Source organism: Tribolium castaneum, chromosome 6 (genome assembly GCF_031307605.1).
Source record: "Tribolium castaneum strain GA2 chromosome 6, icTriCast1.1, whole genome shotgun sequence".
NCBI lineage: Eukaryota > Metazoa > Arthropoda > Insecta > Coleoptera > Tenebrionidae > Tribolium > Tribolium castaneum.
This window is the reverse complement of record NC_087399.1, coordinates 7076181-7101583: the sequence shown is the minus strand read 5'-3', so window position 1 is coordinate 7101583 and position 25403 is coordinate 7076181. Positions and strand designations below refer to the sequence as shown.

At 35.9% G+C, this 25403-nt stretch overlaps 4 protein-coding genes and 1 long non-coding RNA gene across 8 annotated transcripts; 3 read left to right on the top strand and 2 right to left on the bottom strand.

Annotated features, from left to right (window-relative positions):
• Positions 1-68: 68 nt before the first annotated feature.
• Positions 69-11624, bottom strand: step (steppke). Of its 4 annotated transcripts, none has more exons than XM_008198497.3 (6): positions 11430-11624; positions 11299-11372; positions 4049-4138; positions 3067-3398; positions 819-1086; positions 69-757 (listed from the first exon to the last, which is right to left on the bottom strand). In XM_008198497.3, the coding sequence occupies exons 1-6, from the start codon at positions 11473-11475 to the stop codon at positions 272-274; spliced, it is 1296 nt and encodes a 431-aa protein (XP_008196719.1). In that variant the 5' UTR covers positions 11476-11624; the 3' UTR covers positions 69-271. The 4 variants fall into 4 exon arrangements, with proteins under 4 accessions (XP_008196719.1, XP_969493.1, XP_008196721.1 ...); XM_964400.4 differs by lacking the exons at positions 11299-11372; positions 11430-11624 and adding exons at positions 6951-7250; positions 8757-8912; XM_008198499.3 differs by lacking the exon at positions 4049-4138 and having other exon boundaries at positions 11430-11623.
• On the top strand, positions 10674-11552 carry LOC135266581 (uncharacterized). The gene is made up of 2 exons (XR_010334711.1): positions 10674-11236; positions 11286-11552. It is a non-coding gene; the product is annotated as an uncharacterized LOC135266581 (long non-coding RNA).
• A 394-nt stretch (positions 11625-12018) lies between the features above and the next one.
• Positions 12019-15818, bottom strand: INPP5E (Inositol polyphosphate 5-phosphatase E). The gene is made up of 6 exons (XM_964474.4): positions 15373-15818; positions 15208-15331; positions 14833-15162; positions 12805-13304; positions 12535-12758; positions 12019-12482 (listed from the first exon to the last, which is right to left on the bottom strand). The coding sequence occupies exons 1-6, from the start codon at positions 15607-15609 to the stop codon at positions 12371-12373; spliced, it is 1527 nt and encodes a 508-aa protein (XP_969567.2). The 5' UTR covers positions 15610-15818; the 3' UTR covers positions 12019-12370.
• A 50-nt stretch (positions 15819-15868) lies between these two features.
• On the top strand, positions 15869-20228 carry LOC658143 (hrp65 protein). The gene is made up of 2 exons (XM_964552.4): positions 15869-16529; positions 19237-20228. The coding sequence occupies exons 1-2, from the start codon at positions 16070-16072 to the stop codon at positions 20139-20141; spliced, it is 1365 nt and encodes a 454-aa protein (XP_969645.2). The 5' UTR covers positions 15869-16069; the 3' UTR covers positions 20142-20228.
• Positions 20229-20373: 145 nt separating this feature from the next.
• On the top strand, positions 20374-24196 carry Agps (Alkylglycerone phosphate synthase). Its single transcript, XM_008198501.3, has 5 exons — positions 20374-20669; positions 22009-22101; positions 22151-22758; positions 22814-23397; positions 23662-24196. Exons 1-5 carry the CDS (start codon positions 20593-20595, stop codon positions 24100-24102), a joined length of 1803 nt encoding a protein of 600 aa, XP_008196723.2. The 5' UTR covers positions 20374-20592; the 3' UTR covers positions 24103-24196.
• Positions 24197-25403: the final 1207 nt, after the last annotated feature.

Here is a 25403-nt window from a genome sequence, read left to right as displayed (position 1 = left end):
TGAAAAAAAAAAAATTAAAAAACTGCGGGAAACATGAGAATTGTAGGGGAAGGGCTGCGTAGTCGAACTAGAAACTTGTAAATTTATTTACACAAAATCTATACAAAAAAACAAAATACACCTGTATATACATCCGTTGCAACGAAAACATTATGTACAATAAATAAATAATATGTCAACCAAGACTAGGAATTGGAGATTTCGCACTCTCGTTCAATTTCACAGAAATCAAACGACCCTTCCGATCAAACCTTTATTATGTATAAAAAAATTAGTTATGATGTTGAGCTTTCCGTTTCCTGTTTGCCAACATATCATAGAACGGATTATGACTAATACTCTGCTTCAACCTTTGCATCCATTCGTTCTTCTCTTCTTCACTGCTCGCCGACATCCTGTATACAGTGTGTTTCCCTTCAACAACTTTCCCCTCCGAGTCCGTCTTACAAGCCTTGATGAAATCAGCGCCCCCACTCGCATACAACTCGAAACAGTGCTGCTTCTGCCTATCTGTACACTCCCTCACTGAAATATTCTCCAACGGAATAATGCCGCGCGGTTCCTTGTCAGTCGTATACTCGAAGTAATACAAACAATTATCGTTCAAAATAAACCACCGCCTCTTCCAACTCTTGTACCGCCCCCCTTGCTTCCACAGCCACCCCTCCTTATCCGGATTGAAGAACGTGTGCATCAAATCATTCCCATCATCCTCAGGGATTTTAAACGGTTCGGCCTTAATACTCTCATACAAACCCTAAATTCAAAAAATAAATCAACAAATTGTCCCACTACTTTCATTTTTTTCAAAAACCTACCACAAGTAACTCTCGAGGCAGGTCTTGACCCTGGTTAATCCCCCGGTTCATGTTAATAAACTGCTCGATCGTGGGCTTATCTTTCACACTCGGATTATGCAAACTCGTGTTAAGCATTATTATCGCGAACGATAACACGTAACAAGTGTCCGAATTTTCAAAAATGTTGTTCTCGCCCTGGCAGTCGCAGTAGCGCTTCGCGAAACATTCCATCATTCGGTCGATTTTCTGGGCTTCCCCGGGCAAACGGAAGCTCCAAAGGAATTGCCTGAAATTAACAAAACCGTCCAATCCTGTGTAGAAATTTAATACAGTGAAACCTCAATAAGTCGACAAAAATTGAGATACCGAGTTTTATTTGACACTTTAAAATTAACTGAAATAGAACGATTAAATTCCCAAAATACATAAATAAGCATATATTTGTAGTTTATTATTACTTACATGTCAGGTTAGTATTTTTTCTTAAAAATTCTGTAAAACATTGTAAAAAAAAAACAAAAATTTGCTAAAATCTTGTGTTCTCTCAAAAAATAACTTTTCTTTTTTTTCTCCGTATTTGTTCATTATCGGAATAAAATAACCAAGTTTTTTGTCTTCAAATATTTTTTTGTCTTTTCTTCAAATTTTTAATTAAATCAACATTACAAACTACAACTGCAAATTAAGTCGAAAAACGTTGCGTGTTTTAAAATAGTGAAAAAACGTTGCTATGGGAAACGTGTTTTAAAACAGTGTTTATAATCTAGGATTCAGACATTAAAAAGAAGGCTTAAAATGTTATCAACAAAAAGAATATTTTCAGCACGTTTGTGACTCGAAAACTTAAAATTTTTGAAGAATTTCATCATAAATCTCCTGAAAAACCACCAAATTTGTGTATTTTGGTAAAAAATAATTAAACTATCGTTAAATTTGTACTACTTTTTTACCTCTATCAGAGTTCCATTGCATTTTTTTGGTCCGTAACTTACCCATTTCGCGAAATTTAAAATCAAAAAACACCAAACTGGGTCGAAAAAGGCCGTTTCAGCACTTTTTCAGCCAAAAACAGAAATATTTTGCAAAATTTCGTCCAAAATTTAGTGAATTTAGCATTTTTAAGCTAGAAACTCATTTTTTTCCCTAAATTTGTCAAAAAACGTCCAAAAACTTCAAACTTAATATAGACTTTACAGTCTTGAAACCATAAATTTTTCATCGTTCGAGTGAACAATTTTCTATTAGACGTATGAGGTTTTTTTTCTTGAGAATTTTAGATCATGTAGATCTAAATAGAAGATTTACTAATATGTATTTTATTTCTATTTATTTCACAGCAAGTGACTGTCTTTTGCAGATATCTTAACACATTTTTTTTTAAATTAAATCAACATCACTAAATATAATTGCTTTAATTCACCTAAAACGCAAAATTCTGCACAAACCAGTTCAAAACTGAGCAAATTAGGTAGAAAAAAACATTTTCTTGCACTTTTTTCAATTTATTTTTTACTTAGTTTTTTACCAAACTTCATAAAAAAACACCAAATTAAGGTAATTTGGTGAAATTTTTCAAGCGTGTAAAATAATTTTCCAATTCGAATATTTCATATTTTGAAAATTTAAAAAATTAAAATCAAACCAAAAAACCTCAATTTTAAAATGACAATCTTTTTTTACACTTTTTATGATTTTCTGCACGTTTTTGCCTCCGAAAATGCAATTTTCAGTCAAATTGCATCATAAATCACCAAAAAAAAAAAAAAAAACAAAATTTGTATATTTTTCAGTCAAAAATAATAAAAAATATCCAAATTATCATCAAATTTGCGCCGTTTTCAAGCATTTTTGTACACAAACTACTCAGTTAAGCACACCAGTGCATTATTTTTGAACAAAAAATACCAAATTAAGTCAAAAAAACAGTAGCATTTCAGCACTTTTTCAACCTGAAACACAAAAGTTTTGCTAATTAGTGTGCTTTTCATGTATCGAGGTTTATTTTTCAGATCGAAACATTTGTTTCGCTTTTTTAATTATTAAAAAAAAAATCGTACAAAAACTTAAGTAAACTTTACAGCTCTGAAGAAACAAGTTCTTGAATTAACCTTGAAATCTGTTGAATTATAGAGTTTCCACCACTTTACATAAAAACGTCGAACAAATCAAATTTAGCTTTTAGAAACATAAGTTAGAGTATTTGTTGATTCTCCTACCGACTGCGCCAATTAAACAAGAAGTGAATAATTGGAATTTTTTCACATACCTCAACGCCTGGACTAGTATGAGATCGGTAAAATCGTGCAGATCGACGAAAGCTTGCAGCACCTTTTCGTTAAAATCGTTTTTCTCTCCCAAATAATCACCGATCGCTGTCTTATTCAGTCCCTCGCCTTTGTGCAAAAACTGCGCCACACTTTCGGCCGTATTCTGCAATAATCCTTTCTCAATCAGGTACTCGATCCCTTTTTTCGGATCCATATTAAATTTCTTCCTTCCAATCGACATCATTTTGGTCTTGTTGCTGTTTTTACCGTCTTCGCCCGAATCGAGCGACTCCATCTCGGAGACGACCTCCACCAATTCATCTTTGAGGTGCTGCCAACAAGCAAAAAAAATACAATAAAAAATTCACGACATCCGAGAATGCGTCGACAAGCTTATTATTATCAGTGGCGCAGTTTTCAATTTTTAAAACCGTTAAAATATTCACACCGTGTGTACACAACATGCAAATATGTCGTTTTTCGAGCGACTGTGTCTGCTTGGCATATGGCCGATTAAAAAAAACTCAACTGTCACAAATCGCTCGAAAAATAATTAATCAAGTACGTAACTGTCATTTTTTTGCATCCCGTTATCAATTGTTTTCGCCAAATTAACACAAATATTTTTCCCATTGGAGGTCGCGACAGGTCACGTGATAATAATTTCGACCTTTGCAACCACAGGTGACGTGTTGTATTCTCTTAAATTCCAATTATTAAATTCGTGACCTTGACCCGACCTTCGCAAGGCCATTATTTCGATAAACAAACGACTCGAATTGCGATTTGTTAACATAATCGGACAACAACAAAAAAAGATGCGGTCATAGCCACCTACAATCGAGACTGGCGCGTCTACAAAACAATTTATTATTTCTCTAATCGCCTACTAATCACAATTTGATGCGTTTTTAACAAACAAAAGTGTATCGCACAGCAAAAAAAACAATCTAGCATCACCACCACAATACAATATCTTACCCCTGACGAACACGAGCAACAACAAGGGAACAAACCGTAAACAACGTACGAGGCACACACACGCACACACGAACACATCAGTGGAGCCAACTAAACAACAACAACAAAACAAAATAATAAATAAACAACGAAAATGAAAAATTCAAATGTTCGTCGTGTGAATGCACTTCACGGATTGGCGATTGATTAAAAAGCGACGAACCAATTAGGTTACGTCATGTCCTATGTAATAACGTAACAAAATAAATCATCGATTTAGGAAACGAAAAAAACTCTTTCAATTACGTAAATTTAATGACCCGAGCAGATGTGTGTTTGCAACAAGGACATTATTTTTGCACAGACAGGTGCACCGAGGAATTTGAAAAATTACGGTAAAATGTGCAGGTGGCTGCGACGACGACACGTGACCACGCGAGAAACAAACAAACGGAAACAAATACTCAAAATGGATAAAATTTTTCAAATTTCAAAGTAAAAATTGGCCAATTGTGGGTGTGCTAAAAGTAGTTTTTACTGTAAATATCTCAAAAACTAATACAGTAGAACCTCCATTATTCGACCTCTTCATGGACAAAATCAAGCCGTATTATTAAAAATCACGAATTATGGAAATGATGCTAAATTAAATTGGTGCACCATGGTATCAAAATAAATTTAGTAACAAAAAATGATAACTTACGGACAAAATTCATCTTTTCCATGGGTCATTTGCAAAAAAAAAATCAACACAATGTCGATTTCATGTTTTTAAATGCTACATTTTGACATCATAGTGACACTTATAACGTTATTCTTAATTTTTTAAAATTACAACATTTCTGTTCTCAGTTGTAGGAAGTGCACATTTTATCTATCTGGTAGGTAATAAGAAAAAATAAAAAACAAAAATAAATATAATAAAATAAAAAATAGACAATTCAACATAAAAGGCTTTATCTGTTCTTGACTTATTTTATAAATGACAATTGTTTTATACATATTATGTATTATTTGTATATAATTAGAATGAAAACACTTAGTATGACAACTAAACACAAAAAGATAAACAAAAAAAAACATAAGAACAAAAAGATAAAACTCTTTGTATAATACTTTCGATGACTTTTTACATTTTGTTATTTTATTTTCTTCTTTTTTTTTGAATTGTTTCTAATTTATGTTTTGAATTTGGAAGTTAACTATCTATAACGCTTATCAAAAATGTTGTCAATGACGTTTTTAATGTTACTACGCTGTCAAAATGTAGCATTTAAAAAATAAAATCGATCTGTTCGAGATTTTTTTGAAAAATGTCTAATAAAAAAAAAGATGAATTTTCTGCGTTACTTTTGGTTCAGTCTGTATTTTAGCTCTGAATTGAATAGCAATGATACGTGTATAACATTGTAAAAAATTAATTTAAGATAGGTATTGACATACAAGTGTAATTTACATACGTCTTTTAAAAGTATGTTAAAAACGAAAAAAACTAAATAAAATAAAACAAGTTACTTTGGTAGATTTTATTTTCATAAAAGTCTGTAGGTAGGTATTTATTCTGTATTTATTTAAATAGAATTATTATTTATTACTTATTTTATTTTGTGCTTAGCAAAATGAATGTTTCATTTATGTTTTTGTGTAGCAAATTCTCAATTTTTTTTCAGATGTTGGGTTGACAGAAAATGTTTGGCGCAACAATTTTCGAAGATTTTTTGAGTGTGTTAAAACTACATTTTTCTATTCCTTTTGTAGGTACTTGGAAATGCGAGAATTAAAAATAAATATAATACTTTGTTCATGCAGAAAGAAAAATTGAAAATTAAAAAATTAAAAAATATACAATTCCGGTTTTAAAACGTCTCGAAATGGATAATCAAAAATAAAAAGATTTGTAGTGAGAAATAAACTGAACCCTGAAGTGGTGGATAATCGAGGTTCTACTGTATTAATATAACTAACAATAATAAAATACTAAATGATAAAAACTTAAAACTTCTAGTATCATTCTAAAACAAGAATGTGTTATGAAGTTTTATGGAAAAAAATACGTAAAAAATTAACGTAATAAACATAATTAATTATTCTTTAGGTATAACGACTTTTTGCAAAAAAAAACTCTCGTTTGTTTCGGACGACATAAGAATAGATATTTCGATTGAATTTACTGAATTATTTTGACTGACAATTTATTATAGATGTAAAAAAACAGAAAAACAACAATGGCTCTGAACTATATTTCTCTAGATACGATAAAATTTCGTTTTATCATGATGTAATCAGTAGATAAAATACCATTTTACCGTTTACGATGGCATAAATAGATAATAATAATATCGTAAGGGTTGATATTTGTATTAATTTTTGGAAATAAAGAACGGTTTTTGAAGAAAATACTAGTGTTTATTTCAAAGCGACGTTTCCATAACGAGTGCTATGATCTTCAGTCCTTCGAGCCGGATATGAACCAGCGACCTATCCGGTTCGAAGAACCAAGGGAATGCCTGAAGATGACGGCGGCTATTCTCGAAACGTCACTTTGAAATAAACACTAGTATTTTTCTTTAAAAACCGCCCTTAATTTCCACGAATTATTAAGTCATTTTGATTATACGAAATTGATTATAAGATTTCTGAAAAAATCACAAGCATAGAGAAAACAATAACAAACGTTGAATTCTGCATGATTATTAGTTTTCGATAAACGGTAAACAAGTAAAAATATACTTTTAGCAGACTCACATTGTATACTGGTATAATACGTAAAAAAAATGTAAAACACCCTGTATTAACTTAATACGATTTTCCCATGACAATTTATAAATAAAGAAAAACCAGAAAAACCTTTCTGAGAGTTAAATTATAAAATCACGTTTTCCCGTTTTCGCGCCCAAATTCATTTTTTTTGCTTTTTCCCTACCGTTGTCCTGTAGGTGGCCAAAGTGGCCAAATCCCAGGCGCTTTTCGACGTCGCATCGCTCTTGTGGTTTTTGCCTTTTTTCGTACGTTTCAACGAGGAAAACCAATTGGCGACATTATGCGTTGTACTAGTCACTGAACCTTTACGTTCACGGCTCAAAGTCGAGTACTGCATCGCATGGCACGTTCGATAAAAACACACTCAAGTAATGATCAGAATGAAGAAAACACACAACACTTATATTTATTTACTTAACACACACACGATTTCATCTTGACACTTGGAATTTATTTGACAATTCTGAAAAAAAAAAAAAAAAATTGCGTGACTATCACGACGCGGCGAATTTACGGACATTATCTGCTCATTCAGTCGATTGAAGAAACGAGTTAAAAGTAATGGTAATAGGTGCGCTATTTTTAGTTCAATTTGGTACGCGTGGCGGCCATAACCTCACTTATCGTAAATTTGACACATGCCAAGTGCGAAACAAGGATGCATAATACTTTCTCTTGGTTTTCTCGCCAATTTCTGAGACAATAAAACGTGGCAAAGTCTCATAACTTCAAGTTATTTATTATTCCGCATTCCGTATCGTCGTCCTCGTAAACATACGCAAAAGACCAATCTCTGGGGTAAAAAAAAAACCGGCGACCGTCTGCTGACCTTTCCCCTTTCATCGATCTCTCTCTCCATCTCGATAGATAATCCAATTGCGAATTGTTGATTATTTTTAGTTGTGTGTGACATTAAATTAACTCGGTTGAGAGCCGAGGAGTTTATTTTCGATCGAACTTCACATTGTATTATTAGATTTATGCAGAAACCGGCGTTATTTTCGGACGAAACCGACTTTGCTTGCCAATTCGAGATGCGGAAGACGATAACGCCTAATAAAAGAACGATATATACGCGAAAACAAGCCGTAAAAAATAAATACGGCGATTACTCATTTAACAAATGGATCACAAAGTGACGCTAATGAGAGATTACGTGTGATTATAATTATATTCACCTCAGACACAAGCCCCGCCTTTGGGTTTTTACCCAAACTGGTTAAAATCCCACTGTACTTTTTTTACAAACACCCGGTATAATCAATTTTTTCCCGAAATGTGGGTCACCACACTAGCTACAAATGTGCGAAATTTGGTACAAATAGCGCTGATAGGGGCCGAGTAATTTGAGATTTCGCAATGTTGAGGCCACCCTGTCTGGTGACTCGAAAAATAATTCAAACAAGATAACACAATCCCTCTTATCAAATCATCATTTTTTACAATTCTGAGATAACCATCGAAGAGTCAACAACCACAATATCCGCTTGTTTGTGAAAAAACTGGAACATTTCTCAAAATCACCGGATATTCCCGCGTCCTTTTCCTATCTACGACATACGTCATTCCACCTCGGGCAAGGCAGTCCACTCTCTTGCCGCACTATCGAGTTTCTCAATTAGGTTTATTAAATTATTGTATAAAGAAGGGTGGGTGAAAGGGGAATCGATCGATTTTGTTTACTCGCTTTTTTATTTTTAAGTGAAGAAAAAGTGGCAACGTTGCGCTAATTACTGAGACAATTCACCGGAAAAAATCAAATGACTTGAAATGACTCACTTGATTATGAACCGAATTGGAGGCGAGTGACGTGAAATTATTGAAATTCCAAGTTATTACGTCAAAAAACAATTACATATCTATAGAACCGGTCAATTAATTACTCATCGCAAAAAATAACCTACTAGTGACATAACTAACACTAAACGAGCAGATAATATACAATCGAATCAAAAATCGCATTGTTTACCGATTTTTCCACAACAATATCACAACTCTTAAGGCACAAACATCCTCTTATCACCCACAGGCACACTGCGATCCTTGCGCCGCGCTTATTCGAGCAAAACTGAGCCGAGAAAAGCGACTCGATCCGTTTCGCACTTGATCGACCTTCCCGATCAAAACAACAAAATTCCGAAAACACGAGGCCGAAATTTTGCACCCGGAATATCGCTTCCGTTTCCAGGGGATAAGACTACATCCGCTCTGGCTGGGCGATAGCGATAAGAGGAAAAATTACGATTAATTCGATTTTATTGCCTTGTGAAGGCTGTATTCATAGAGAGAAAATGGGGAAAATTTGATTTTATTCGAGCTCAAGAACGGCAATTTGAATATGACCTTTGAGATCAAGGGTGGCCGTGTGGGAGGACAGGAGTCACTCAAAATTTAAAAATAAACTGATTTGCAGGCAGGCGGCCGTGGCGGTGATTGATTTGCCTACTTAATACATTTTTTAAATGTTTGGTTTCAAAAAATCACTTCGAAATTAACAAAAATACAGGGTGATTCTTTTAGGGCCAACATTAGAAACTTTTTAACTTCTGTAGCTACGGCTTTGAAATTTTAAAAACAACCGAAATCAAAACAAAACTATTTTCAAAATTATCGAAACTACGAGAAATTGGCGCCAATTTTGAAATTTTAAATAATTCGCCTTCTCAAACTCATTAAAAATTACCCAAGTTGTTGGTACTTACCTGTCGTAGTTTTTGACATAATGTCATTTTCTTCGTTAAAATTATCATTTGCAAGGGTTTATCTAAAATATCACAGCCCTTAAACCTTTTGTGATAAGTAAATATTTTTTTTGCATTAGATAACAGAACGTTCGAAGAGACTTTCACAGTTTTCAAAATTGCCTTTTGTCAAAATTCAAGGCTAGTATAATTTTTTTCAAAATAATGATCAAAAAACGACCACAATTCAGTTTTTTCAAATAGAACGTTCCTATTTTCTTAACGGCAATCGAAAGAACATTGACATTTATGGTGACTTTTATTACACGTCCTATACCTATCTTTTACAGTTTTTAAAATAATCACAAAAAACATTTTTAAATTTCATCGTTAGTCAAGTAGGCCTTGCATAATTGTCAAACTTCAACATTTTATTTAGTTTTTAGCTGATTCATTATCGAGCAAACAATTAAACAATAATATTAAATTATGGTTTATTATAACTTAGTTAATAATGTAAAGTAACTCAGTTAGTCTGTCGTCGTATTTTGAATTTCTCGAATGAAAATGGTGGACAAATCAAACATTTCTTTTAATTAATACACAACTTTATCGTATTTTTCAAAAATTTACTCGATTAAGAATAAAAATAATGAACCAAAATTCCGTTTTTTTTTAAATATTTCAAAAACTGTAAGAGAGAGAATGATGGAAATGTAGATAAAAGTCTTCATTGCCATTGAAAAAGCAGGGTTATTTGAAAAAACTGTTATAACCACTTTTTGGTCCTCATTTTCAAAAAAATCATAGTAGCCTCGCAATTTGACAGTTGACAATCCTGATGATTTCTGAAGATTTTTCGGACCTTTGATTATCAAATGCAAAACAATTATTTACTTATTGTAAAATTTACGTTAAAAAAATAACACACGACATTTTAATATGTTACTCAGTTTAAAAACACGAATTCAAAAATAAAATTAAACAAGCGGTTGCCATTTAAAATTTAAAATTGGAAGACCAGCCATTTTGAAAATAATTTAGTTCAACTCGGAATGATATATTTGAGTACATGCTTTGGAATCAGCCTGTATAATTCGCAATTCGCACCGACTTTTTGCATCGAAATGATCGAATCTAATCGAAACATTTGACCCACTTCCAAATGAATTAAGAAATTGAACGACTTCCGTCCATTAAATCGATCTGACGAAAGAACATTTAAATCTTTCGTTGCTTTTCCTTCCATCCGACAATTTATGTGTCATTTTGAAACAGGTGGCGCCGTTATGGCTGCCTTTTCGAACTACTTTGTTATTTATGTCACGAACTCGAATAGTCGGCTGGGAATAACTGTCATAAATCTCTCAACAGAGTCACCCTGTATGTTCGATTTCGGACAAGAGTTTTAATTACGAACATCAAGATTCGGTGATTTTACATTAAACGAGGCGGAAATTAAATCAAGACCAGCATTTTTAACAATCGATGTCTCGATTGCGGTCGGAAATGAAAAAGTCACCGTTGCGTTGCCATTGTCCTGTCAATAATCTCCACGCCTACTCGAATATTTTCATTTTAACTAATAATGGGGGCTATGGGGGTAATTAGATCAATAGAATGTCATTGTCGTGTCGCTTTCCGCACATAAAGACGTCGAAAGCCTTGGTGCAAAAATCAGGTCATTAAATACCCACGGGTACGTTTCCGCAAAGACTGTTTATAAACAACAGTAAAATAATGCAAACACGATTTCGAAATTTTCTAGGTTGGTACGATTAATCACCAACACAATAACTGATTCCCAGATTTTTCAGGTCAATTACTCACCTGGATTTGTAACAAAAGCTCAGTCTTTCGGCGCCGGATGTCGATGAGGATTTTTTGCTGCTCGGGGGATAAATCTGAGACGGGGAAACCCAATTATAAAACAAAAGAAAAACACAACTTTGAACACAGACCTGATATACTGAACGGTTCCTGTGTGTGTGCAATTGTTCCCATCATAAAGAAAATTCACTCCCTAAAGTCCTAACAACATAACGAAGCTAATTCGAACACAAATAAACATATTTTCTAGTTAAAGTAAATATTATTCACTGATAACAAAACGCCATTTTGAATCGTCAACGTTAACGGTTTGACAAGTGACACGAGTGCGCATGCGCCGTTGCGCAACTTGAACTACTTTGAATTTTTATCGCCCTATTAACACTTTCGAGTGTCTTTACTCATTTTATGGACGTAAACAGGAAAAATACGGCACGCTCATTACCAAAATTGGGCCCCATTTGAAATTTAAGCAACCTAACGGCTGCACTCCCAGTAGTTCATTTGGGTGGCAACTTGAACTACCCACTTTTAATTTTTAATTACCGGCGTTCTTAATTATTTTAAGACAATAATAGCTCTTAAAACATTAAGTACCCATTGTATGGTTATTTTTTTTACAAATTCAAGTTAAATAATGCGTTTTGTGGGTTGAGGTTTTATGGACTATACGAGGCACGTTTCAAAAGTAGTTACGAGGAGTGGTAATAAAAAGCGAACTTCAATGAATAGATTTATTAGGATTTCCAACAAATAGTAACAAGAATCACAATGAAGTGATCCGGAGACGGAATGAAAAAATACTTTCGAAAATTTAGTCTGATATAAGAATATCACTGAGTTTGAAAAGGCGTAGTTTGTACCAAATTTTTTTGAAAATATTTGGTCACCCTGTAGCATAAAGGGTACATAAAATCTACTCTATTTTTAACAATAAATAAATAAAAATCAACAATGACTAAAAATTGACTAGAACATAACCAAAAAACCTTGTGCTAATATTGCTGACTAGAACAGTAGATAGGTACACTTAGTAGAAGGCATGTGTGACACTTAGACTAGGACTGGTCATTTATTGTATACAACACACAGCTGTGGCGCCTTTGGAATCATTTAAAGTCGCTCGACGTTTCAAACCTTCCAAATAAACATCTCTATGGAACAAACCGGCGGCTAACGGTATCCTAAAAAAGGAATTTTAACCTCAAAGCAATAAACAAAAAAAAATGGGCGTACGTATCCAAGCCCGGCCTCAAATGCGCCTTAAACACGCCCCACACCGGCTTATGATCCGACGTCGTGATGGAAGAAACCGAATCATAGACCAGACACTGGAGGGGCGGAGTCTCCATCTGTCCACTAAACCTTCGCCCCGCCCTATGCTTAAACAAAATCCGATCGGTATACGCCGGCGTTCTCTGCTTGGAAGAAGTGTCAAAATTTTGCGTCCCAGGGTCGTACTAAAACCAAACCTAAGCCCCAACCCAACCAATCAAAAAAACCTACTTTATAAGTCGGAGGAAAAGTGATTTTCGCTTCGGTAAATCCCTTAAACGCCGCCCCATCCGCCAAAACCGAACACAACTGATCGTGGTGTAAATACCCGTGGGGCAGATGCTCCGGTAGCGGGAAACTTGTCTTCGACAACCACTCCAGAACCTTACTCCGGGGCGTGGCCAACCGGAAATTCAAGTCTCCGGACCAGAAAACGTAATCAAAATTTTGGGTGACGTCCTTGCTTTTGTTTTTACAGGGCATGACTTTGGGTAAGTCGAGCGAATTGACAATTTTGCGCACGTCGGAGACGCGCTCTTTCACCTTCTCCTGGTGGGCGGTCAAGTGGGCGGTGACGAAGAGGAAGGAGGTGCCGAAGAGGAGGAACGAGCAAGCCACCGCCCCCTTGGTGCGGAACGCCGTCCCTGGCCGGACGGACAGAGAGGCGTCTTCGGGGATCGATATGTACCAGATGAGGTCGCGGCGGACGAAAACCGCCAAGTGGAGAGTGCCTAAAAGGCGAAAAACTGACATACAGGGTGGACACAGTGGTGCGTCCAAGTCCCATAACTTTTTTTCAGTGGAAGCTATCGATTTGTTTTTTTTTTATAAACGATAGGTCTTGGATTAAGGCACATTTTAAAAATATTTCGATTTGTATACAGGGTGTTTCAAAATAAAATACCCAATTAAGTTCTGTTTTTTTAATGAAAAACCCAAATTTTTCTTACATTTTTGAAATCGCGATTAAATTGTCGATATAATGCACCCGGGTTATCTGTCATAGTTTTTGACTTGTGTCAATTTATGTGTGAAAATAGCGTCATTCATAGACCCACAAAACAAGATAACTTAACCAACTTTTTTCTAGTCGATTCGCTAAACTTTAGCGCACCTTATGCAATGAAGGCGAACTCGGAGTCGATAATATTCCATCGCCTACCACGATTTTTTTAATTTTTTTTACAAAAAATGGCAATAACTCAATTTTTCAAGTGCAATACCCCATATTTATTGCATTATTACATGGAATTTTTATGAGCTTCTTGTTTTATCTATTTAGATCAATTTTAAAATATCAGATCTACTTTCTTAATGAAATTAAAATTTCATTAGAATTTTTGAATATATTTTAATTCAATTATATTGAGTTAATATGATATTATTTTTAGTAGTAGCTGTATTTAAATATTGTATGTTTGACTTCTTAATTAAAATTTCATTTAATCAACATATTCAAACCATATTTAATTTTGTGTTGGACTAGCCCAACAAGAAAAAGGCAAAAAGGCGAACCTTAAAAAATTTATTTAAAAAAAACACCTCATTTTTGGAGAATAATTTTTTACCAGAAAAATCGCTGTAGATGGGTTAAAAATGATCACACTTTTATTGTAGATTATAAACTAGATAATGTAGAGTAAAATTTGCTCATTACTTATTATTTATTAATTTAATGTTTATTGTGGTAGCAGATTTTGTCAGCATTTGGAATTTACCACGTATTTAAAAAGAAAATAGAGACAATGAGTAACATTGGAACATCTTATTAGACTGGCCAATAATTTTTTTTCACTTCACTTAACACTACCTCAGTAATGTTTAATACAGAGAAAAAAGTGTTTATCAAATTTATCGAAATTAGCAAATAAAAATTTTATTTTTTTAAAACTAATCTTTTTTTTTAGCTTCCAGTTCCAACCTGTCGTAACATTTTAAACAAAAAATACATTTAGAACACCCATGATTTGTTTTAATTTTTAACACAGTATAAAATAAGCTTGATAACACTTTACAAACGGAGAAATTGTTTTTTTTAGGTGTGCATTGATCATAAACAGCAAAATAAGTCAAAAGAATAAACACAAACACGCGTCCTTTTGTGTACACTGTTAAGTTATTTGTACGGTTTTGCGTGTGTACTGTTTTGTGTATGTACTTTTTTTAAGTTCTGCAGATTTGGTGATATTTGATTGAATTTGCTGTATTTTTGTCACAAACACGCCCCCCACAAGGTTTTTTTAATAAAGTCTCACCCACCTAATGATATGGAATGATACAAGATATGCGAGGGTCCGAGAGTCTCCTGGAGGCAAACCTCCCATTCAAACCTCTCGGAACAAGACTCCTGAGTCCCGAAAACTAGAATATCAGGTACGTGTTTGATGCCAATGGGAAGCACAAAGTCGTTCAATTCCTTGGGGGGCGTATGCCCGTTCATGTTCCAGGTGCCGACAAAAATCGTGACTTCGCGATTGGGGAACACCCGCTCCAGCTCCCGGGGGCCCAGCAGGGAGTTGGCCCCGATTTTCCCTTGCAGGAAATTGCGCTGGCGGGCTTGCATCGTCGGAATCAAATACAAAACCTGTGCTATAAAGACAGTAAGACAGCCCCTTTTTGCAAACACCAAATTACCTTCTTTCATGACGCTTTCATGTGAGATGCTTTTCTCCATTAAAACGTTGTCGTCGGTGAGACTCGCGTCGGCTACGTTGTTCTCCGAGACGCTTGTGCCCCGGTCCAGGGGCGAGTTTATTTGCTTTTACTTGATTTAGTTAACTGGCTCAGGGGGACACTTACCAGGAAATTCGAGGGGTCCTTGGTGGGGCTCATGTTGGCGACGTTGAGACTCAAGGGGCGCTTGGATATCGTCATCGAGCGCTTCGGGGGGCCCTCTTCATGCTCGGTTCTCGGCTCGCGGGCACTTTGACTACGGTTCACTGCAACACCGACTTTGTTTGGGATTTTGTTGGGGAGGAGGTACCGGGAGAGCGACTTTTTCTGTTTGAATTTGTGAGAATTGCTTTCCATAGTCATCGCTTTGCGAAATTCAGGATTTGTTTGTATTGGCACTTACGAACGAATTATTGCTTTTATCACGTGAAATGAACCCGCATTGGAGCCCCGGTACCTCACACATGGTAAACCGATTCGAAACGCAACGAAAAACGACGCAATTATCGCGTTTTTGGACGAAAATAAAATAAAAATTTTTCAAACTACATAACCTAGAAGTGTCAAATCGGTACAATTTTGACAACCGACAGCCACCCACATCCAGTTAAAAAAATAAGACGTGTTTAAGCACTGGCACGTTTTTATTGTAGCTTGTCTCTTGTCACAAGCACGAAAAAGCCCCTTTTGTATTTTTTTAGCAACAGTTTCTGTAACACTACGTGCCAAATCTCGAGCTTTTCGTGTGCTTGAGTTAGTCAGTTGGTACTTTTTTGACATGTCGGTATAAACCAAACCAAACATTTCCTAAAATTCATTTAAAATGAGTGAAAATTCGCAAAAAGTTGAAGACACGCCCGATTCGCCCAGCTTTGAGAAGCGCGGGGGGCGTTTCCGGCGCCGTGGGGGCCCCGGCCGGTTCAATAACCCCCGAGGGCGCAGACCCTACAACCGGCAGCCGCCGCGCGAAGACGGCGATGAGGCGCCCCCGCAAGACCGCTTCCACGACATTTGCGCCGAAAAGCTGGCGCAAATCGCGGGGCCCACGGTGGACTTGCCCCCTGTGGAAACCTCCGAAAAGAAATTCTCGGGACGTAATCGGCTCTACATCGGCAATTTGGGGCCCGAAGTGACCGAGGATGACTTGAAGGAGCTGTTCGGGAAGTACGGCGAGTTCGGCGAGTTGTTTCTGAATAAGGAGAAGTTTTTTGCGTTCGTAAAATACGATTTTTACGCCAACTGCGAGAAGGCCAAGAATGAGTTGGATGGAGAGGTTTTGAAGGGTAAGACTACGGAGGAGTATAAGTTAGGAGACGAAACGAGATGCAAAATCGGAACCCAAAAAAATAGTACGCTAGAGTAAAAATGAGGGCGTTTTGTTTCGGCGCCAAATCGTTTTTAATTAGTTTAAATCCAACCAATTCACTAATTACTTGGAAAAAAATGCAGTAATATTGAGCTTTGCATTCTTAACAGACTGAGAAAGACTGACGACTAAAATTTTCATAAGAAACATGAGAAAAAAAATATTTAAAATTTTTATTTTTTTCTATGAATACAAAACACACAATGTACATAATATATTTAGTCAATAAGTTAATGTAAAGAGAAATTGATGTAAAATTATGAAATAATCTTATTAAAGCGGCTTATATTTTGTTTTGGCAAAAATGCTCGAACAGCTCAATTAAAAAAAAATGTAGAATATTCGACTAATAAATTGAAAAATGAAGAATTTCTCCACAGTCTCAAGAGGTTGGTGGAGGGCACTTCGAAAATATTTTTTTAAATAAAGAATCAATTTTTTGCTTACATATTAGTATTTTATTTGTTTTTGTTGATTTAAAATTTTGGTTTTTCATTTTTTTTTTAATTTTAATATTATTCAGTCTATGTTCCGCGGAACCCCATTATTCCAAGGAACTTTATAAGGTGTTCCGTGAGGTTTTTTGATTATATTTACTTGTATTATCAAATCAAGAGATTTAATTTCCCGGTTATTTAAACTAAAAAAAAACTAAAAAAAAAAAACTAACAAAAATTGCTAACATACCTTGATGACATTTTTTCATTTTGAATGAAATGAACAACAAATATTTTGAGAGTTAACAGAATTGAAGCGATGATTTTTTAACTCGTAGAAACGATTTTCATTGACTTCAAAAACCGAATGATTTTTTTGGCATTAAACGAGCTTTCTCTTAACACTGCCTTTCAAAAATTGACTGTAGAACGTAGAACATTTATACCATTTGCAGAAAACATTTGAACATTATTTTCCGTCAATTGAATTATCATCGATTGAAAATCCATTTAAGAATTTAAATTTAGAAGAAGGTAATGAGAAAAAAAAAATTCTTTGTATATCAGAGCCAATCTTTACTGTTCTCAACAAAACTGCTTAACATTATTGCAAGTGTTTGCTTTTGGGGTTCCAAGAAAATTTAATTTAAACTGTAGGCTTCCCAACACTATCTATCGATCGAAAAAAAAATATTAAAGGGTTCTATAAAAAAAGTGTAGATGACGTCATTACTCAAAATATAAAAAGTGTAAAATTTTAAATTAAGTTGAGAAGAGTTTATGTTTTAAAAAAAAATTGACCTGTTCGAGTATTTTTGCCAAAACAAAATATTTGAGGTTTTTACTCTATTTCTTTTTTTTTTGATATTATTATTTCTTATTTATTCTTATTATTTATTTTACCCCCATTCTACCCCTGCAAACAAAATGTTATATCAAATTTGATATAATAAGCATATTCCTCATAGTTTAAAAGCCCCGGATACAAAATTTCAACTAAATTGAAGAGGTAGTTTACAAACTAGAGGTTTTGATCTGAGCATTTCCTAACTCAGTGCGACAAGTGCTAAAAAGGTTATTCAATGCTAAAGGTAAAAGTATCGTTTGTGGCGTTTGCCTCGTCAACGGTAAGTCTTATCATGAAAATGGCCATGAAAAGTTGTAGATCATACAGTTATTATCTCAGCAATTCCAAAAAAAAAAAAAATGCAACCTGACACCGAAATTTCAAAATAATTTTAGTAAAGTTAAATACAAGACTCGATTTATGTTTAATGTATTTTGCGACATAGAGTTTTTTAGGATAATAATTTAAGTTGTAATAATTTATTGGATTCTAAAATTTACATACTATACCTCTTAGGCGATAACATAAAATACTGACGTACTACAACTGTTGAATATTTTTCTAGTTGTTCTTTTTTCTTACGTTGTTAAAACAAAACCAAGAATTTTAAAACTTCCACTGTCTAATTTTAATATTGTTAAAGTCTGTCTGAATACATTTTTAGAGCAATTTTCACACACAAGTTGTTTTTGTCCCGTCCGTCATGTGTAAACAAAAAGTAAATAGTTGTTGGAATTAGTCTTTTAAATTAACAGAATTTTATAGAGAGTTCAATGATAAAAATGTGAGTTTTTTTGTGTCCCGTCCGTCATCAATTTGTATTTCTTTTTCCTGCTCGTACTTCAAATTTGAAAAATGTGGCTCTGATTGTAGGTTGCAAACAATTTGACTGGTACTACGTTTCTATAAAAAATATTTAGAGCTATTTTCACACACAAGTTGTTTTTGTCCCGTCCGTCATGTGTAAACAAAAAGTAAATAGTTGTTGGAATTAGTGTCTTTTAAATTAACAGAATGTTAAAGATTATTCAGGACTTTGGCTGTATAGGAAATCACGTTAAAAAAATTCGCCAAACAGACTATAACATGGGTGATGGGAAAATGTGTATATATAAAAAAAAACTTTAAGAACAATTTTTATAGACAATTATATGATCTACAACATTTGTCGACCTATTTTCATAAAACGTCACATTTACTATTTATTTTTATACTTTTGACCGTTGACACTGAATAACTTTTTTAGTGGGGACTTTTGATTTTTTATTTGCAAAAGAGTATCTAAGACCTGAACCAATTAGCAACTTGGACGGTAAATCCTAACATTTAGATATCCGTAGGTAAGACTTTGAAGATTCGGTTTGCGCCGAACAGTGCGGCGGTTAGGGTGAAGAACTTGGCCCCTTTTGTCTCAAACGAGCTGCTTTACTACGCCTTTCAAGTGTTTGGGGAGGTCGAGCGTGCCTTGGTGCTCGTGGACGAACGGGGGAAGCCCACCGGCGAAGGTGTCGTCGAGTTTGGCCGAAAGGGCTTCGCTTTAAACGCGATTCGCAAATGCACCGAACGCTGTTTTTTCATTACGGAGTCTCTGAGACCGGTCGTAGTGGAGCCCCACGAGTCCACAAACGACACGGACGGTCTACCGGAGAAATTCCTCCCGCGGCGCAACCCCGACTTTCTCAAGGCCCGCAGCAAGGGCCCCCGCCTATCCGAGCCCAACACGTTCGAGCACGAATACGGGCTTCGCTGGAAGCAGCTTTTGGACTTGTACGCCAAGAAGGAGGCGGCCTTGAAGAAAGACCTCCAAATGGACATGGAGAAGTTGGAGGCGCAGATGGAGTACGCGCGGCACGAGCACGAGACTGAGCTTTTGCGGGAGGAGTTGCGGGCGCGGGAGATGGACCGCGACCGCCAGAAGCAGGAATGGGAGATGAAGCAGCGGCAGATGGAGGAGGAGCGGCGCAGGAGTGAGGAGCAGATCAGGAGGCAGCAGGAGTCGCTCCAAGCCATCTTGCTGCACCAGGATGAGGAAATGAAGAGGAGGCAACAGGAGAATAACTTGTTCATGCAAGCGCACCAGTTGCACAGCATCCTAGATGAGCAAGAGCAGGCATTCCAAAGCCCCCAAGTTGACGGGGTTGAGGCGAAGGACGACAATGTGCCACAAACGAGCAATTTGTTCAGGCGTGGGGATAGGTGGATTAGTGACCGGCGCGATTTCGCCCCGAAACGACGCCGATTTTAGATTAAGTCGCAAAAATTATTATTTTCGTTTTGTGTTTCGTCTCTTTTTTGTGTGTGTTGACACTGAATAAAATTGATTTAAATGAAATTGGTGCAGAAATGATTTGAGTTCGTTTTGTATGTTATAATAGATTTATACCAAGTGCCGGTATTGTCACAACCTGTAATTTTTTAATTACCCCCTATGTATCACTAATTTTACGTGTTGATAAGCAATGAGTTACAAACTAGTGTTTTTTAAATAAATAGCAAATAATCTTTTATTGTGTAATTAATTATAGTAATTTATGTCGCGTTTGGTGATTTTGACGCTACGATTGGTAACATTGCGCGTCACGCCTTGAGGGGGCTGTTAAGGCGGTGTGATACTCACTTTACCTTCAATTTAATTGGTTTTTCATGGTACCTATAAAAGGCAAAAGCCAGAAAGTTGGAGTATTTTTTCGTAAGGCATGGAAGCACGAAAACCGGTACTTAACCAAAAAAACGAAGCGGTTATTCGAGTGAAGAGTGCCGTGCCGAAAAACCGGTAAGTACTAAAAACGCTGTTTTTTGTGTATTTGGTCGATAATCGGAGATGAGCGCGGTATTGATTTTAAATTTGAATTTTTTATTTATTATCGTTAATTATTGCTGATAATTATTGAAGTAGAGTGATGTACATTTGAACTACTGAAGGACCATTTACACGAATTCTTATCGGGGTAAGGCCACATTCACACCCAGTTACGTCATGCACGGAGAATCGATACAGTACAACCTCCACATTCCGAGGGTTTTACGCATTATCGAATTTTTTTCTTAATTATAGTGAATATAGAATTGAAATATATATTTTTTATTAAAAAATAATAAATGAATAATACTACAGGGTGTCCCAGCAATGTGAAAAAGTCCATTATTGACCTTTAAATCCTACAAAAAATTGATATTTTTTTTACGAAAGCCGTAAATACTCATCACCTGACTCACCTAAAATTACTTTCAAGTATACAGGATGTCTCTGAAATTAACTACAGTGCAAACTCATGTTTTCTTAAATGGAACACCTTACATTTTTTGCATTTTTAGATGTAGCTCTCAACACTGATGCTTTAGGCTCAATTGTTATTGGTCAGTTTTGCTTTATTTCTCAAATAATTTGATTTTTTTTGACAAAAACACGACTTTTTATTTTATTAAACTTTTTCAAGTTATACAATTCTTAACACACTTATTAATTTTTCTACATCTTCCCCTACTTTTCCCTTTAAAGTGGTGAAAGTCCTACTTTTCTAACTCTTGTAACCAGAAAAATAACAGCGGTTACCGGTGTTCGGTGTTCAATTGTTTTTCTACTAAGAAGAGGATTTTAAATTTTGATGGAACTGAGACTTAACTTAATAGAGACTGTGGTTTGCCACATATTGTGTTTATAAATAAACTATATAATTATATAAAATGCTTTGTGGAAAATAACAGATAACTCGATAAAGCGAAGGTCGGAGCCGATTATTCAAAAAGTAAAATTAGCAACCGGTAAATTAAAACAAACAAAATTGTTTTGCTTCTGTGGGACGAATAAATGCTCGAAACAAGTTCAAAATGTCATCGCGAAACAATAGAATAAATCATTGATTGCGTATTGTTAATTTTTCATTCCACTAGTCGGCTGTGAAAAGTAGTAAAAATCAAGTACGCTTCGCCTATTAGCATTTATTTCGTTTATCTAAGCCACCTATTTAAGTTTATTGCAAATTTTTGCGATAATCATGACAAAAACCGTTTAAATGTCGCCGTTAACCTTCAAGAAATCAGCTTTTTGTCCAAATTCTTGCATGATTTACCACGCGAGACGCACCAATCGATTAAAATTTCACGAATTTCAGCCAAGACTTGCTAAAATGGAACGGGTGGGGGTATCGAGACTCGAAATTCATTTTCGACAGTGCTGCCAACGAGGTGCGCTTTACGGGGCAAAGGTGATACCAACTGTTTTTTTTTTGTCAATATGTAACGTTATTTGGGTAGATATCCCATCGGTGACCTCCGCTTGCCCCATTTGATGGGCTGGGTGAAGGAAAACTTCGATGTTGATTTTTCCAAACCTAAGAAAGCGCAGGAAGTCCCTCCAGAGGAGAAATTCCCCAAACCGCAAATATCCCCAGAGAATCTCGCCAGAATAACCAACCTGGACATAAGTTACTCCCTGAAGGGCCTAGACCGGCTCATTCGGGCCCACGGACAGACCCTACATGACATATACACCCTTCGAACGTCGTTTTTCGAACGTATCCCCGACATTGTGGTGTGGCCAACCTGTCACAGTGACGTTGTCAAGTTGGTACGACTGGCTGATGAGTCGGACATGGTCGTTATACCGTTCGGGGGCGGGACTGCGGTTTCGGGCGCCGTCGAGTGTCCCACCGGGGAATCCCGAACCATTATCTCCCTAGATACGTCCCAAATGAACCGGATTTTATGGATAGATCGCGAGAATCTCGTCGCTTGTTGCGAGAGCGGGATCATAGGCCAAGACCTGGAACGTGAACTCCGGAAACTGGGCTTCACTTCCGGGCACGAGCCTGACAGCTACGAGTTCTCGAGTCTAGGAGGCTGGGTGGCTACGAGGGCGTCCGGTAAAACCCTACTTTACTTCATGACATTGTTTTTAATTTTTTGGAGGGTTGGCAGGAATGAAGAAAAATTTGTATGGCAACATTGAGGATCTCCTAGTGCATGTCAAAATGGTGACGCCGAAAGGTGTCCTTGAGAAGAACTGTCAAGTCCCTCGTTTGAGTTGCGGGCCGGACTTTAACCACGTGATTATGGGTTCGGAAGGCTCGCTCGGGGTAATCACCGAAGTGGTGATCAAAATCCGACCATTGCCGAAGTGCCATCGGTTCGGTTCGATCGTTTTCCCCGATTTTGAGGCGGGGCTTGCGTGTATGCGTGAAGTTGCCAGGCAACGGTGCCAGCCATCTTCGATTCGGTTGATGGACAATGGACAGTTTAAATTCGGGATGATTTTGAAGCCGGAATCGAGTTACCTTGGCTTGATTTTGGACGGTTTGAAGAAGTTTTATGTTACAAAAATCAAGGGTTTTAATGTCGATACGATGTGTGTCATGACTTTGCTCTTTGAGGGGGAGGAAGCGGACGTGAAGGCGCAGGAGAAAAAAATATATAGTATAGGGTTGCAGTTTGGGGGCATGCCGGCGGGGCAGACCAACGGGGAGCGGGGGTACATGCTCACTTTCGTCATAGCCTACATCAGGGTAAGCTGATTCTTTATTTTTAAACAGTTGGCAGTGTTGCCAGGTTGGTATGAGTCACTAGTTATTTTACGCTTGTCAAGTTGGCAATGGCAACTTAAAATGAATAACTTATAAATTATAAGTTATAGACTCAAATTGTAACTTTTTTTATGACTAACTACACACTATACAGGGGGAATTTTAATTTTGACCTCGACTATGGTTTTAAAGGCTAGATTTTACGTTCAGGGATTAATCCCTAACTTTGGGAAACACTTGTTTTAGGACCTGGCTTTGGAGTACGAGATCGTGGCGGAGTCTTTCGAGACTTCAGTCCCGTGGGACCGCGCCCTAGTCCTGTGTAAAAACGTGAAAGAGGTCATAGCCCAGGAATGCCGATCCCAAGGGATTAAATATTACATGATAAACTGCCGAGTGACCCAAACCTACGACGCCGGTTGTGTCATCTACTTCTATCTCGGTTTCAATCACCGTGATGTTGAGAATCCCGTCACAGTTCACGAAATCCTTGAAACAAAAGCCAGGGATGAAATTATAGCTTGTGGTGGGAGTATTTCGCACCATCACGGAGTTGGAAAACTAAGAAGGCGGTGGTATGCAGGAACGGTGTCACAAGTAGGCGTCGACTTGTATTTAGCCACGAAGAAGGAGTTGGATCCGAAGAATATCTTCGCGACGAATAATTTAATTAAGGCCAAATTGTGAAGTTACCTTTGTATTTTTGTATTACTGTGATATGGAGTGGCATTGAGCGTGTTTCGTTTGTTTGTTTTTTTTAATAATAAATGTGTGAAATTGATGCGTTTTTTTTTACTCATAGTTTCCTTTGATTGGGATGGATAAAGGGTGCTTTTATCTCGAGCCCGGGGTTAATGAACTTGAGTTAATTTTAGTCAGCTTTAAAAAGAATAAAGGAGGCAAAGTTTCATGACAATTGACAAACTGGTAATTCCGAAGTTTTTAAATAGTACTACAAAGAAATTCGCTACCTATTCAAATAGTGTTGCAAATTTCTTAAAAAGAAAATACTTTCAATTCTATTGATCATTTAGTCAAAGACTAGACTACGGATACCTAAAGGTTAGGATATGAAACGACATACAAATAAAACGTTCCCGTCCTCGATAATTCCATTAAATTTTTACTCTGCCGTACTATTTTTTGGGTTCAAAAAATTCTGCCATTTTATACCTCGTTAATTTCGTCTCCTAAGTTATAGTCCTCCGTAGACCGGACTGTACAAACCTAAAATCTTTAGTTTCGTAACATCTGTATCGTAAAAATTTTTTTTTTCTATAGGATGATTCAAGTCGCGGACCATTTTTTTGATACTGATAACTGACATTTAACTGAATTAAAAGTTCCTATGACAAAAAATTGTTTCAGCCTTTTTTGATTAGATATAGCTCTTCAAAGTTAAATTTTTGTGTTAAGTTTTCTATATCTTTATTAACTCTTTTGAGTAGATAAACTAGCACTTTAACCGCAAGGGTAGATAAAATACTTTAAATTTATTTTATTCAATGAAATTTACAAATTCCAGCAAATTAATTTAATAACTTTTATCGATTAAACTTGAAGTCCTGTTAGAGAAAAAAAATGTATAATACACTTTTGAACTTAACCTTTTCATTTGTAGCTAAAGAATCCCTTCATCGCCTCGAATAATAAATAATTATTAGGGCAATTTTTAAATGTCATAAAAGTTGCAGTATAAGGAAATTTTCAAATTTTATAATACAAAAGAACAAGAATTAAAGGCGATAATCATACGGAAAAATCGAACCGAACCTATAATTTAACAGGAAAGTATGAATTTATGTTTTCACTTTACGTTGCCAACCTAATAACCATAACCATCAAATAACTAGTGACTCATACATGACTACAATTTGACAAAAAAAACAGACTTTAGAATGGAATTAACTGATACAACTTTAAATATTAATTTCTTTGGACGAACATTGTTTAAAATTTTTAAAAACAAGCGATAATCGAGACAATAG